The sequence below is a fragment of the Anabrus simplex genome, chromosome 1 (assembly GCF_040414725.1).
Source record: "Anabrus simplex isolate iqAnaSimp1 chromosome 1, ASM4041472v1, whole genome shotgun sequence".
Lineage (NCBI taxonomy): Eukaryota > Metazoa > Arthropoda > Insecta > Orthoptera > Tettigoniidae > Anabrus > Anabrus simplex.
In genome coordinates this window covers 1,637,735,317-1,637,750,267 of record NC_090265.1, presented here as the reverse complement: position 1 = coordinate 1,637,750,267, position 14,951 = coordinate 1,637,735,317, and the positions used below count along the sequence as shown (strand labels likewise).

Here is a 14,951-nt window from a genome sequence, read left to right as displayed (position 1 = left end):
ACAAGACTACTTGCTCTCACATCCATAACCAGTCTCCACGCCCTAATTACTAAAATCGAACAGGCTATCATAACAGCTGATAACCTTCACATTCTCCGCCATAGCTATCATCCTTCTAAGCCACCAATGCGCCCCAAGCCCTATGTCTACTACAACTATCTCATGAATATTACAATATGTTACAACATGCATGACCTTATATCAAAGCAATCAAACAAAAATCATGGATAGACAAATGCAATGAACTTGACAACTATCATGACCTGAGACGTTTCTGGACCACCTTTTGCAGACTAACAGAAACCAAGAAGCCCCTCCTAACCTACCGCATACTTCACCCTCCCAATATCCCTCTCACTGATAAAGCTGATATATATATATTTTTTGCTGACCGGGTGAGTTGGCCGTATGGTTAGGCTGTTCCTTAATTAAGGCCATGGATGCTTCCTTCCCACTCCTAGGCCTTTCCATCCCATTGTCACCATAAGACTAATCTGTGTCAGTGCGACGTAAAGCCAATAATTGTAAAAAAAAGAAAATTTGCCGATCATTGTAAGAAAAAATGTTCACTCTCCCTTGCTCTTTATTTTTACCATTCAGACAAGGCAACGGGAAACCACCACTGTAATTTTCCCAAGAAAACCCCATGGCTTTGCTCAATTCAAAATATTCCGGAGTTTCAAGGTCCTCAGTCGGATCTCCGGGGGATACTAGGTTGAGAGAAGCCTCAAGAATGTGCGATGCTGCAAGGAACAGTACTGTTTAGGAACTTGGAATGTAAAATCCATGTATCAAGGAAAGCTGGATATAGTCAAACAAGAAATGAAGAGACTGGACATTGATATACTGGGAATAAGTGAAGTGAGATGGACCGGTATTGGTGAATTTGCTACAGATGAGTACATGGTCTACTATTCTGGACATGAAAACCAAAGGAAAAATGGAGTTGCCCTCATAGTTAGCAACAGGGTGCATAACACTATGAGGAGGTGCAATTTTAAAACTGAGATAATGATGTTGGTACGTTTTCAAGACCAACCTTTTATCATCACAGTCATACAAATTTACGCTCTAACCACAGAAGCTGAAGTGGAAGATATTGACCAGTTCTATGAAGACTTATGAGAATTGCTACAGTTAACACCAAAGAAGGATGTCATCTTCATTATTGGTGACTGGAATGCCAAAGTAGGAAATCAAACTGTAGATTGAGTAACGGGAAAATTTGGCCTTGGCACAACAACTGAAGCTGGACAGAGACTCCTAGAATTCTGTCAAGACAACTCACTGGTCATTACCAACACACTGTTTCAATTGCCCAAACGACGCCTATACACCTGGACCTCACCAGATGGTAAATGTTGGAATCAGATTGACTACATACTTTGTAGTCAGAGGTGGAGGAGCGCTGTATAGTCATCCAAATCAAGGCCTGGGGCTGATTGTGGATCAGATCACGAGCTCTTAATTTCCAAATTCTGGCTCAAATTAAAACGGATTGACAAAGCCAAACCATCAAGTAGATATGACCTAAATAGCATACCTCTTGAATATACAGTAGAGGTTAGAAACAGATTTGATGGATTAGATTTAAGAGATAGAGTCCCAGAAGAGCTAAAGTCAGAAGTATGCTGTGTTATTAAGGAGACAGCGGAAAAGTATATTTTCAAGAAAAAGAACAAGAAGAAGGCCAAATGGTTATCCGATGAAGCACTACAAATAGCAGAAGAAAGAAGGAATGCAAAAATCAAAGGGGAAAGATCAAAGGTGTCTAAATTAAATGCAGAGTTTCAGAAACTGGCTAGAAGAGATAGGAAAGCCTTTTCGAATGAATACTGTAGTGCAAGGAAGTTGAGGAAAATAACAGACTAGGTAAGACAAGAAATCTTTACATAAAATCTGGGCTGGGAAGAACTGAGAGAAAGAAGACAAGCTGCTCGACTATGTGGTATGTTACAAGTAACTATTTCATTTTGGTTCCGTATTGAAGATGATGGATGTCACAAACATTATTATAATATTTGTGATATAAGTGGTATGTTCCGAGCTGTCAGCGGAGAGATGGTGTGGAATGATATTAGTAGATGAATAAGTTTGAGTGGCGTCTTTAAAAGTAGGAAAGAACACAATATGAAGATAAGATAGGAATTCAAGAGGACAAATTGGGGCAAATATTCATTTATAGGAAATGGAGGTAGGGATTGGAATGACTTACCAAGGGAGATGTTCAATAAATTTCCAATTTCTTTGAAATCATTTAAGAAAAGGAAAACAACAGATAGGGAATCTGCCACCTGGGCGACTGCCCTAAATATAGATCAGTATTGTTTTATATTGATTATAAGAATTGGAGACATCAGATGGAAATTCCAGGCGAAGATTGGAATGATAAAATATAAAAATGGAAAAGATCTTACAGAAGCAGAGGAGATTAAAGAAAGGTTGAGGGAATATTTGGCAATATGTATAGGAAAGATCGGAATACTCCTGATGATGAAGTTACTCTGTTGTCAGAGCCAGAACCAGATATAGAAAGTGAGGTCAAGTGAATCCTAGAAAGTATTGCAAACAATAAGGCAAGTGGTTATGATGGAATCCCAGCAGAACTGTTCAAAATCCTAGGAGAGGATGCTGTGAAAGTGCTACATTCAATATGTCAGCAGATATTGAAAACCCAGCAGTGGCCAAAAGATTGGAAAAAGTGTTCATCCCAATTCCAAAGAAGGGCAGTGCTAAAGAATGTTCAAACTACTGAACAATCACACTTATATCACATGCTAGTAAGGTTATGCTCAAGATCCTGCAAATTAGACTTTGGCAGTATGTAGATCAAGAACTACCTGAAGAACAAGCCGGTTTCCGCAGAGGCAGAGGAACCAGAGATCAAACTGCTAATATTTGCTGGATTATGGAGAAAGCAAGAGAATTCCAGAAAGACCTATACTTTTGCTTTATTGACTATGCTCAAGCCTTTGACTGTGTTGACCACAATAAATTGTGGCAAGTACTCGAGACAATGGGAGCACCAGATCATCCTATTTGCCTTATGAGAAATCTCTACTCTGATCAGGAAGCTATGGTGAGAACCCTATATGGAACAACTGAATGGGTCAAGATTGAGAAAGGTGTTCGTCAAGGCTGCATATTGTCAGAAGTGAAGAAGAACTTAAGTATCTACTAATGAAGGTGAAAGAAGAAAGTGCAAAATCTGGACTAAGGCTGAATGTCAAGAAAACAAAGATCATGGCAACTAAACCTATCACCTCCTGGCAAATAAATGGTGAAACAATGGAGGTTGTTCCTATTTTCATCGACTTAGGCTCCAAAATGACTGCTGACGGCGATTGTAGCCATGAAATTAAAAGACTCTTGCAATGGCCAACCTTGATAACATTTTCAAGAGTAGAGACATAACTTTAAGAATGAAGATTCGTATAGTGAAGGCTGTGGTCTACCCAGTAGCAAAGTATGGAAGCGAGACCTGGACAGTAAGAAAGCTGAGCGTCGAAGAATATACGCATTTGAACTATGGCATTGGAGAAAACTCCTTAGAGTTCCGTGGACTGCAAAGAGATCTACTGAGTCCATATTACAGGAAATCAACCCAGGCTGTTCACTGGAAGATCAAATACTCAGACAAAAACTAAAGTACTTTGGTCATAGTATGAGAAAACATGATTCACTGGAAAAGATTGAGAAAGGTGTACGTCAAGGCTGTATATTGTCAGAAGTGAAGAAGAATTTAAGTATCTACTAATGAAGGTGAAAGAAGAAAGTGCAAAATCTGGACTAACGTTGAATGTCAAGAAAACAAAGATCATGGCAACTAACTGGGGAAGACTGATGGTAACAGCAGAAGGGGGCGACAACGGATGAGGTGGGTTGATGGCATCAAGGAAGCCATGGCTCTCAATTTAGAAAGACTTTGGAAAATAGTACATGAAATGGCACACTTTGGTCTATGGGGTCACGGAGAGTCGAAAGTGACTAAACAACTAACAACAACAAAAATAACTATGCACATCAGAACCACCCTGAATTTCAACCCTCTTTTCTCCACTTTCCTCAAGTAGACTATTCTCATCCCATTAACTCTCTCGTAACACCCCATGAAATCTCCCAGTTTCTGAAACATAAAAAAAATCCTGCCCAGGCTCCGATTCCTTAACCTATAAACACATACAAGAAGTTCCCCCCAATCCTTTTTCTACTCAGTGCCATTTACATCTTTGTCCTGTACATGGGACCCCCCGTAGGTGGGGGATGCAGACGAAGACTACACCCATGGTATCCCCTGCTTGTTGTAAGAGGTGACTAAAAGGGTCAACCACGGGATGACTGAATTAGAACCATGAGACTACTTGTGATTAGTACTATCACGCGAGGAAAACCATGGGTCGCCTTTACTTGTGAGTAGTAAAAACACAATAGGTTTGTGATTAGTAGCAACAGTGGGTGGATCACTATGGGTTTACAGTACCTGCGATTAGCACCACTATATGTGGAACACCACACCATGGGTTTACATTACCTGTGGTAAGTACCATTATGTGAGAAACACCACGGGTCTGGGCATTGCCTGTGATTAGTGCCACTATATGAGTGATACCGTGGGTCTGCGTTGCCTGTGATTAGTACCCACTATGTGGGGAACACCATGGGATAGTTCGAGTCCCTGTGATTAGTATACCTATGGGGTTTGTGCTGCCTATGAGTAGTGCCGTTATGTGAGAAACGCCATAGGTCTGCGTTACCTGTGTGTAGTACGTTACCTGTGAGTAGTACCATAATGTGTGGAACACTATGAGTCTACGTTACTTGTGATTAGCCGCTAAATGAGAAATACCATGGTTCTACTTTACTAGCGATAAGTACCATTATGAGGGGCTATTGACTTGGATTTTGGACCCCTTTAGACAACAAGCATCATTGATTCAGGATTGTGCTTTAGAAGCAGCCCCTTGTTCAGTATATACTATTTTTTTAAGATAGTTCCTGGCAAGGTGGGGCATTGTCGATTGGATCAACTAATTGTTTAAAGTTCATAATCATTGTTCATTGTTGTCTTTTTGAATTCTAGTCAGTGGATTGATTTTGGAATTATTTTTAACTTTCAATATTGTGAGTTGGATCTGCTGGTGGTTTTTTCATATTCATCCATTCATTCTTCATCTTCATCAGAATTCAATACGTGAAGATGAAGACTGAATGGATGAATATGAATTTAAAATAATCAGTGGATCCAACACACAATATTGAATGTTAAAAATAATTCCAAAATCGATCCTCTGACTAGAATTCAATCAACTTGAAAAAATCAGTGGATCCGACCTGCAATGCCCCACCTGCCCAGAAACTTATAACAATAGTAGTACTTACCAAGGGACTGCTTCCAAAGTACAATCCTGAATTGTTGATGCTTGTTTTCTAAAGAGGGGCCAAAATTCAGGTCAACGGCCCCCCATAATGGTGCTTATCACTAGTAAAGTAGAAGCATGGTATTTCTCACCTTGGGGTACTAATCACAAGCAATGTAGATTCACTGTGTTCCACACATTATGGTACTACTCACAAGTATTGTACGTCACACAGGTAATGCAGACCTATAGTGTTTCTCACATAATGGCACCACTCATAGGCAACGCAAACATATGGTGTTCCCCACATTGGTGTAATAATCACAGGTTCCAGTATTCGTGGTGTTCCTCACATAGTGGGTACTAATCACAGGTATCGCAGGCCCATGGTGTCATTCATACAGTGGTACTAATCACAGGCAACATAAGCCCGTGGTGTTCTGAATATAGTGGTACTAATTACAGGTACTGTACACCCACAGTGAACCGCTCTTTGCTGCTACTAAACACAAACCTATTTTGTACCTAACATAGTGGTACTACTTGCAAGTAAAGGCGACCCATGGTGTTCCCTGCATGATGGTATTACTCACACGTATTTTCTTGGTTCTATTTCAGTCGTCCCTTGGTCGCATCTTTTAGTTGTCTCTTACGACAGACAGGGGATACCGTGGGTGTATTCTCCGTCTGCGCCCTCCTGCCACAGGGGGTTGTGTGTTTGGTCCGCGAGAGCTATTTTATTTCCCTCAAATCTGCCGGCAAGCTGGTTAGGTCCCACCTATCCGCCACTTGGGACGCCATACATGGGAATAGTACCTCTCCACCTGCTGCGCCAGTATTGTAGGTTCGTGGCAAAATAAACTTAAAACGGAATTGGAAATTCTATATATGGGAGCAGATTTCCGATCTCTGTACAGTGCTGTATGCCTTCCTCGAGTTTTACTTCAAAATAAATTGGGGCCCACATTTAGTGAAATAATAAAATTATTGAAACTCATCATAACAGTGCCGATGAAAACATTGGAAGCTGAACGTTGTTTTTCAATGTTGAAGATAATGACGAGTTTCTTATGAAGTTCAATGAGTGAGGAATGCAATACTTTCGGTTGAGAAGGAATTAGGGATATGGAGGATTTTAACGATTCTGTCGACAAATTTGCTGCAATGAAAGAGGGAAGAACGGACTTTATGTACAAGCAGTCGGTATACGTGAGTGTATTGAAATTATTGTTGGAACATTTATAATGTAGTTTTATAGCTTTCATGAAGAGTTCCATAAGCTGTGCTTTGGATTTCCAATATTGAACCCCCAGAGTTGAGAGCCACCAGCCGCCACTGTATCGAAGTCACTTCTCTGACATTTCAAAACCCACACTTCACACCTACAACACCACATTGGTATTTAAGGTTAACTGCTCCACTATACAATAAAATAAGCTTGTTTTATTTTAAGCCAGTTAAAATATGGGTCATACAGGTCAGAAGTTTAGGAAGTACTATGAAAATCTCTTTGTCACTGGAAGAATATATATATATATTTTGCTATTTCTTTTACGTCGCACCGACACAGGTAGGTCTTATAGCGACGATGGAACAGAAAAGCCCTTGGAGTGGGAAGGAAGCAACCATGGCCTTAATTAAGATACAGCCCCAGCATTTGTCTGGTGTGAAAATGAGAAACCACGGAAAACCATCTTCAGGGCTGCCGACAGTGGGGTTCGAACCTACTATCTCCTGGATGCAAGCTCACAGCTGCGCGACCCTAACTGCACAGCCAACTCGCCCAGTAGGAAGAATATATATACAAACACAACATTTACTTATATTTGCTCGTCACGATGGAAACAGAAGAAAGACCGCCAATCCTTCTGCACTTCATAGTTATTGCAGCCAAACACAGCACATATCTTTCCACTTATTTTGAGAGGAGATATAAAGGAATGACGCACGCTACTTTTTACTAGTGTTAACTCACTGCAAACGCTTAAATAACACTAAATGCTTAACAAACAAATACAGAATCAGTAACTCCAAGTCACTCCACTAGACAGAGCTCTAATCGCTGTCCCTCGATATCTCGCAGACTATATTTGCTTACACCACCGCCGTCTCAATTTCTATATACTGCTTGCTCTGTGCCGTGAGAATTGCCTTTACAGCAACATTGCAGATGGCAGCCTTTACTGCACCCAGAGCATATGTTGGTTAAATGAGAGTTCATCTGTAACACCAATATAAAATGAAAAATAATCGTCAACATGTTACCAGTTGAGAAGATAATGTACATACAGAAACTAACATTTCACATTTGAGCTTGGCTTAAGATACAGAAATGTAAAAAATCTTACTAGCTACAGTAGATATATTAGGATCATCCCACTGCTGCATGGTACATAAAAATTTCAGAATTTTCTCGACACGAGTAACGAGCACCTTTTCAGTCCTTTTCTTACTGTTATTTACCAGCAGTGGACGTACAAAATTTTCTGTCACTATTTCGCTGACCCTTTCTTCATGACCAGGTTTCAGGATATGTTTTAAGCACAGAGTGCATGCATTCATTATGTCATTACATCCACCACCCCATCTCACTGCACTAAATAGAGCTTCCATTGTGTCTCCAGAAAATCATCTAGTGAGAACATAAAATAACCGATTTTGTAACAGATAAGACACACATTCCACTATAGATTTCACAGTTGGCGAGACAGCATCTGCCTTCTCATTAGTCAGACACTTCATTTTTTCACGTTTTGATTTTAATGAACCATTATTCAGCCATTGTAAGTATTTTATCTGCTAGTGAATAGAAATGCACACAGTCTGGATTGTTTTGCTGAAAGTGCTAAATTCTGTCAATGACATAGTGGAATGTGAAAAATTTGTAAATTCATTCCACAAAGCACACCATCAATTCCGCGTATGAAATGTCTAAACATTTGTTTATAAACGGGCATGGTTTTCTTTCATGAAGCGAATAGCAGCAGTGACCACTGGGGAAATATTTATACAGCAGAACATTCATCTGTTCCAAATTCCTCTGTTTATTCGTAATACCAAACAGGCTTGAATGTCAGTTCTCTCTGGAGGCGATAAACTTCTTTCACATATTTGGAGGTGGTGATGCCATTGCGTCATTTCACTGTCTAGGAACTGGGACCTCACATTTATCAAATGGTAATAGTGAAAACACAGGTTCTCACTTTTCCCTCTCCAAAATGTTTCAACACTGGTTTTATGATTGTCAGTCAATGGCATTAATCATTTGTGAACTAAAAGTAATAGATCGGAGACTTTTAAGACTTTAATGAGGAAGTAGGCTGCAGGAATAGAGAACTTCTTTGAAAATCCGATTACAAGGAAACACAACAGTTTATTCGCGAGAGCAGATTTTCCAATATATGTGCCGCGTCCACCTTCAGCATTGACCACGCAAACGAACTTGTCACTGATCTGGTCGTAAAGGAGCCATACCTAATTAGCCATTTAATCGGCGATCACTGTTACACTCCTCTCTGTTGGTCTGAGGGTTTTACGTTCATCTCTAAGTCTTTCCTTCACTAATTGGGAAATCCGACAAACACTATCAACATTTTCCATTTAGGCTATCTGTCGAGAGTACTTTGTGATGGAGCTATCACTAGACCAGGAGTCCTGCCATATTTGTAATCGTTTGGGATACTATTCCCCACGCCACATAGTACCATGTGATTTGTTCTGACCGCGTGGATTTTGTCTTGCAAAAATTATAGATTTGACTAAAAAAAAACCTGTCGTTTTATTCATTATATTTGGCTGCTTCCTTTACTTTATTCCGATGATCAGTTTCTGGGTTGTCTTCGAATTTCCTCTGTAGTCTTTAAACTTCATTATGGTTAGTCATCAGCTGTTATTGCAGTCTCAGAATTCTCGATCAGAGCCTTGAATGTCTGATTTTCTGATCACTGCTGTCATTCTTACTCGTTGGAATATTGACACGGATTGAGACATCGTTGTTCACATGAATTTCGTACTCGTCATCCAATGTATTTCCTGCTGTTGAAGAGCTTGTTTCATCACAAATTTCTTCCGAAGAAATATCTTGTCACTGTCTGGTCTTCCGTGGAGCTATTTTTCTGGTTTGAAGGTAATGGGGATAATTCGAAGACTGACTAGGCATGCTCTGTGGCTTCAATATATTTTTCTTTTAGTTTTATCTTTTATTGCCATCTCTAAAATTCAGGCTACAAACACGAGAATAATCGAATGGAATCCATTGACTACCCTTGGTTGATCCTTGCCTTGATATAGTGTTAAGCCAATTTTCCCAAAGTTCTTTACTTGGGGGTATTTCAGGAATCCTCACACATGAAGAATTTGGATTTCTTGCTATGACATACAGAGAAGAACACAACAATTCATCATTTTACAACCAAAGACACACACCTAAATGCTTGATGCAAATGCACTGGAACAACAATGTGGGTACGGAGATAAGTTGGGTGCGTTAACTGGTGCCCCTAGCGGAGGTTCGTGGCACTAAGAGCTCATGCTGAGAGGCATGTTAACTGCATTGCATAGAGCAGGCAGCATATAGGATTGAGGTGACGGTGGCTTACACTTACTCGGCGACTAGCGAGAATGAGCGATATATAACAGGAGGGAGGTTGCCCTGCTGTAGTATGTAGCCTACTTTTACAGTGATGTTCTCACTTCAAAAAGAAACAAAATGTCTGTCATTCATTGCAATTCACACATTTACCTCTGATGTACTCGACCATCTCCTTGCTGAAGACAGGCAGACGGGAGCGAGTTCTTCCTTCAGCCTTACTCTGCTTGTCCACAAGTTCCCGAACAATAGGGGGATAGTCACCCTCGGTACTGAAGATGGGATGAGCGAACATTCCAAACTGTGACGGTAAGAAAAAATGCCTATTATAGAAACAATAAATTATTGTTCCATATTGCACTGCAGACTTCTCTCACTATTAATGATAGGGTGCAATAAGCAATATGATAATGAATTTCCTGTTGCTAGAAACCTGAAACAAATCAATTATTGTACTTATATTTAATTTACTATTCAGATACACAATGCAATAATGCAATGTTATGAGTACAGTACATCAAATTTCCATTACAAATTATTGTTTGTTTTCTTTGTATTCAAGAAACAGAAGTGTTGAAGAAATGGTCAAGCCTTAGGGATAATTACAGGCAAGAACCCAAGAAGGTTGCAAGCTTTTATAAATCTGGAAAAGATTTTTTTATACATATGTCATTTTTGAAAGATATCCTTATGCTACAACCAATGTCTGGGAACCTACCATCCATACCAGGTAATGACACGGAAGATATTTCTGAAAATGCAAATGAGACTTTTACTTCGAATCCTGAGGTTGTACCCAATGAAACTGCAGTTATATCAACTACCCCATTGCAAAACACCACTTCTACTGGTAATTTCTCTGCTTCTGGCGGTCGCAGAATATATCCCATGAGAAAAAAGAGAAGACAACCCATTGTTATCCATCAAGAGAGAAAAATGTTCAATTTTACAAAGTAACAGGGGAATTAAAATGGATGGAGATTTCAACTTCTTAATAAGTTTTGTGCTCATTATGAAGCAATAAATGATGTGCAAAATTTACATTTCAGGATGGAAATGAGTGCATTGGTTTTGGATATATTTAACGGACCGCAGCCGCTGTTTCCACGGGAAATAGCAATGGACACTCAATAGAGTCACATTAATAGGCCTAATCATAATGCAGATTTAAAGTTACATAAAGTATCCTGTACTATGACTAAAGACAATTTGATTTCATTCCGTTCATACTTAAACATTTTAATAGAATTATGTGTAAGATGAAAGAATACACCCTTACCTCAGTGTTACTGCAAGTTTCTATTCTGGTGAAATAGGATGTTTTCTGCGCCTTGTAATACGGCCCCATTATATTTTCTAAGATATAACCGGCCTCATTCGATAATATTCTAGACATTTTTTGATTGTCGTCATTAAGCATTCCATGCAAAGGATGGAATTCACCGAGTTTACGTTGGTTTTTATAAACTGGGTGCATTGAATACTTTCATCTCTGTAAATATATAAATTTCAGAAAACTATTTTCATATAAAAATAACTCTTCACCGATAGAATCCTCCATCACTTGTGAAGAACTCCCTCAGACTGGCATCCAGTCAACTACTATTGAGAACAAGTGTGAAAGCGTCTACTAGCTACTAGCACATTAAAGCACTAGTAGAAGTGAGTTGTTCCGTAACCGCAGCTCATGTGAAAGGAAGAGCAAGTTTGCTTTTGAGCACCTGTTGCATCATACTGCGATTAAGTGCAATCATTTAATTCAAATTTCATTGAAAACCTGGAGCATTTTTTTTATGGTGCATTATGTAATTTTGGTTAATTTGGCAATACTTAAAATCTGTAATATAATATACTGTACAACATTGCTAATTGGCATCATATTTATGCTTGTTTCCAATGTATATTTCAAAACTGATAGTGGATATTTAGGCATTTTTGAGTGCATTATTATCCAAAGACTGTTGATTACACATTTACCTCTGAAGCTTCGGTTAAATACCCATGGCCAGAATGTAGAATAGGAAAAACATTCACTTACCTTGGTCAAAAGTTTAACACTAAATAAGTCATGAATGTATGGCCTGAAAGCATTTGCAATGTGTTGCTTTTGTAGAATGATGAAAATCCCGCAGAAGGATGAGAGATTTATTCCAAAGTTCCCTGAGACGATAAACCAGAAATCAATAGTACACCTCATATGCAAGCTGTGTTTGCCCTAGTGGGGCCAAGTGATTCGTCATTCAGAATTGACATAGACAGTAGCAGAAGGTATCGTAGAATGGAAGATGCCACGTGCACAGCCGATATACATCTTCATAAAACAAATAGTGAGTGGCATAGGAGCAGAGAGCTTTACACCCAATGAAAACACTGCGAAGGCTTGCCGAATATGGAGGAACTTCAAGGCAATAATCTAGTCCTGGGGTTAATTAATTATGATTATATGTAAGCGACAAAAGAGCATTTTTGCAGGAGAGCAAAGCAAAATCAAGCTGTTCCGTGCAAGTAATAAAGGTTCTTATGAGTTAAATAATAAGAAAGACAAGGAAGCCATGAGATAACTAGAGTATTTCAGATGAAGGTATACCTCATCATTAAATTATACTTCATATCATGTGAAGTTCCAATGATTAATACCACTATATTCATCACCTATGGTCAGATAAGTGAAAAGTTGGTTACATTTGCATTTTATTGAAGGCAGGATTGAAAGTAAACACTTACCGCAAACTGTATGGCACGGTCAGCGGCAGCGATGTCTTCGGTAGAGTTGGTCATGGGTTCAAACCAGTATGAGTTGATAGTGATGCCCACTTTTCCTGGAAGAAAGTAAGTAGGACACTTGACAGGTATACAATAGACCCTACTTGTTTTTTAAATTCTGTAATTATCTTTATTAATAAGTTAATAGGAATCTATAATAATAAAAGGAAAAGAGAGAGAGAGTGAGTGTGTGCGCACGTGCGCGATTCTGAGCCAAATCTACAGCATGCCGAGATCTGAAATTTAAACGTAGGTGAATGGAAGCGAGTCCAAATGCACCTCCAAGCGGGAGTTTTCATTTTCGTTTTTGTTGGGGAGTTATGAACGAAAAACTGACGGAAAACGTGTGTTGGTTATGACAATCCAGCTTGCCGTCACCAGGATTAAATGTGTAGATTCACTGTCGCCAGGCAACATAGCTTACAATACTCCATACAAAACTTTTCACGAAGTGTTTTCGTACCTCCGCGCAGATGGTCTTAGATGTTAGTAACATTTGTAACATAAGCATATTCTTAGATGATCCTTTATACAGGTAAAGACCTGCTTTCATTACTACATTATTAATTATTTAACTTATTGTTTATGTGAAGTTAGGGCTCTTGGCCCTCTCTTACAGTTAACCACTGTAGCAATACATCATTGGGAGCAGAGCTTAAAGCATATAAAGTATATAATATATAGTAAATAATCTACACAATTATACAGTTCACTTTTCTAACTCACAGTCAATCACCCATCTAGTCGCACTAGTCATTTGCATTCAGCAGGTAGTATCGGCAAGATGTCTATCTCTGACACTAACAGGCATGGAATTACGAAGTCTGAAATGCATCACAACAAAAGAATTGTTATACATAGAGGATCGGTGAACATGAATAGAAATGGAGGAACCAGAGCGGGTATTACTTCTGTGAAAGGAGGAGAACTTATATTACTTTTAAGAGTTTTATTTATTTATTTATTTATTTCATATTTACTTGATATTCATTTCATTCAAATAGAAGTTTTGGGAATACGAGGATTTTGCTATACCAGCAATAAAACGTGAACCGTATTTTCTTTCAAATAACTCAATCTTATATTTATTTAGAGGAAACATATAGCACAAAAGATAGATAATAATAAACAAGGAATAGTGATACATATATCAGTCAAAGCGCCATTTTATATCCATGACATAGGAAGCCCTTTTCGTTCCCGACACGACCATATCCAGTCCGAGATATCCGGAAGTGTTTATCTGTGTGTATGTGTGCGATGCCCAGCCAAATCAACGGCACGCAGAGATCTGAACATTTTAACGTACGTGGGCACAGCATTTTACCGATCACGCATGGCTGTTTCAAACAGCAATTCTCGCACCGAGGAATGAAGGTATCAACGTCATCAACAAGCAACTTGTACAAGAATTATCCGGTATTCTACAAATTTACAAGTCTGCCAACACGACATGTAATACACATGAGGCTGTCATATGCACGAAGAATTCCTGCTGATTATCAGCACTAAATTTGTGTTATCACCAGCACTAGAGCATGCAGAGCTAATACTAGAGGAGGTCAGTATGGAATAATTATGAATGGAAGGAACATCTGATTTAGTACATTGCCATTGACATGGACATCTTTTACTATGATGTTTCAGGACAAATATAATGGAAGATTTGGACAAATGTGTGGGACTGCTATGGGATCCAATTTGCATCTCTGTCTTAGAATTTCCAATTTTTCTCCATTAATGAAACTGTTACAATTTTGTGTAAGTTTGGCAGTAAAAAATGCAGATCACAGATAAAACATTTATAACTCAAAGACAGATTTTGTCGTGGAGTAGCCTTTGACCACTTGGAGAAAAGATTGGGATCCTTTGGAGTGAGAAATAATAATGTTTCTCATTTGACTGTTTATCGCAAGCCGACTTGTAACCTGGGACATAGCAAGTTGTTGGCATATTCTAATGCGGTAAGTAAATTGAAGTATATGTCCTACATCTCAAATACGTAATATTTTTCACTTTTCAATTCACGAAAATTTAACAACAGAAAGTTTGCGCATATAAAACTACCGAAAAAGACCAGAAACTGTTTACATGCTTCCGCTTTAAGCCTACGAAAAGTACGCCTACTTGGCCTTTATATCGACAGCAGCGCTGCAGGTGGCGGAGAACATGTACACCGTGTCTGTCAATCTGGAAATCAAGTAGGGATGACATAAAATTGTTAGTGTTGAACTGTAGAAGTA

At 39.0% G+C, this 14,951-nt stretch overlaps 1 protein-coding gene across 1 annotated transcript in view; it reads right to left on the bottom strand.

Annotated features, from left to right (window-relative positions):
• The window catches only part of LOC136858640 (myrosinase 1-like), an 82,632-nt gene that overhangs the window by 25,390 nt on the left and 42,291 nt on the right, over window positions 1-14,951 (bottom strand). The window contains exons 6-7 of the mRNA XM_067138345.2: window positions 12,670-12,764; window positions 10,099-10,246 (exon numbers count right to left, since the gene is read on the bottom strand). Of these exons, the coding sequence (XP_066994446.2) occupies window positions 10,099-10,246; window positions 12,670-12,764 (243 nt within the window). The remainder of the gene's footprint in view (window positions 1-10,098; window positions 10,247-12,669; window positions 12,765-14,951) is intronic.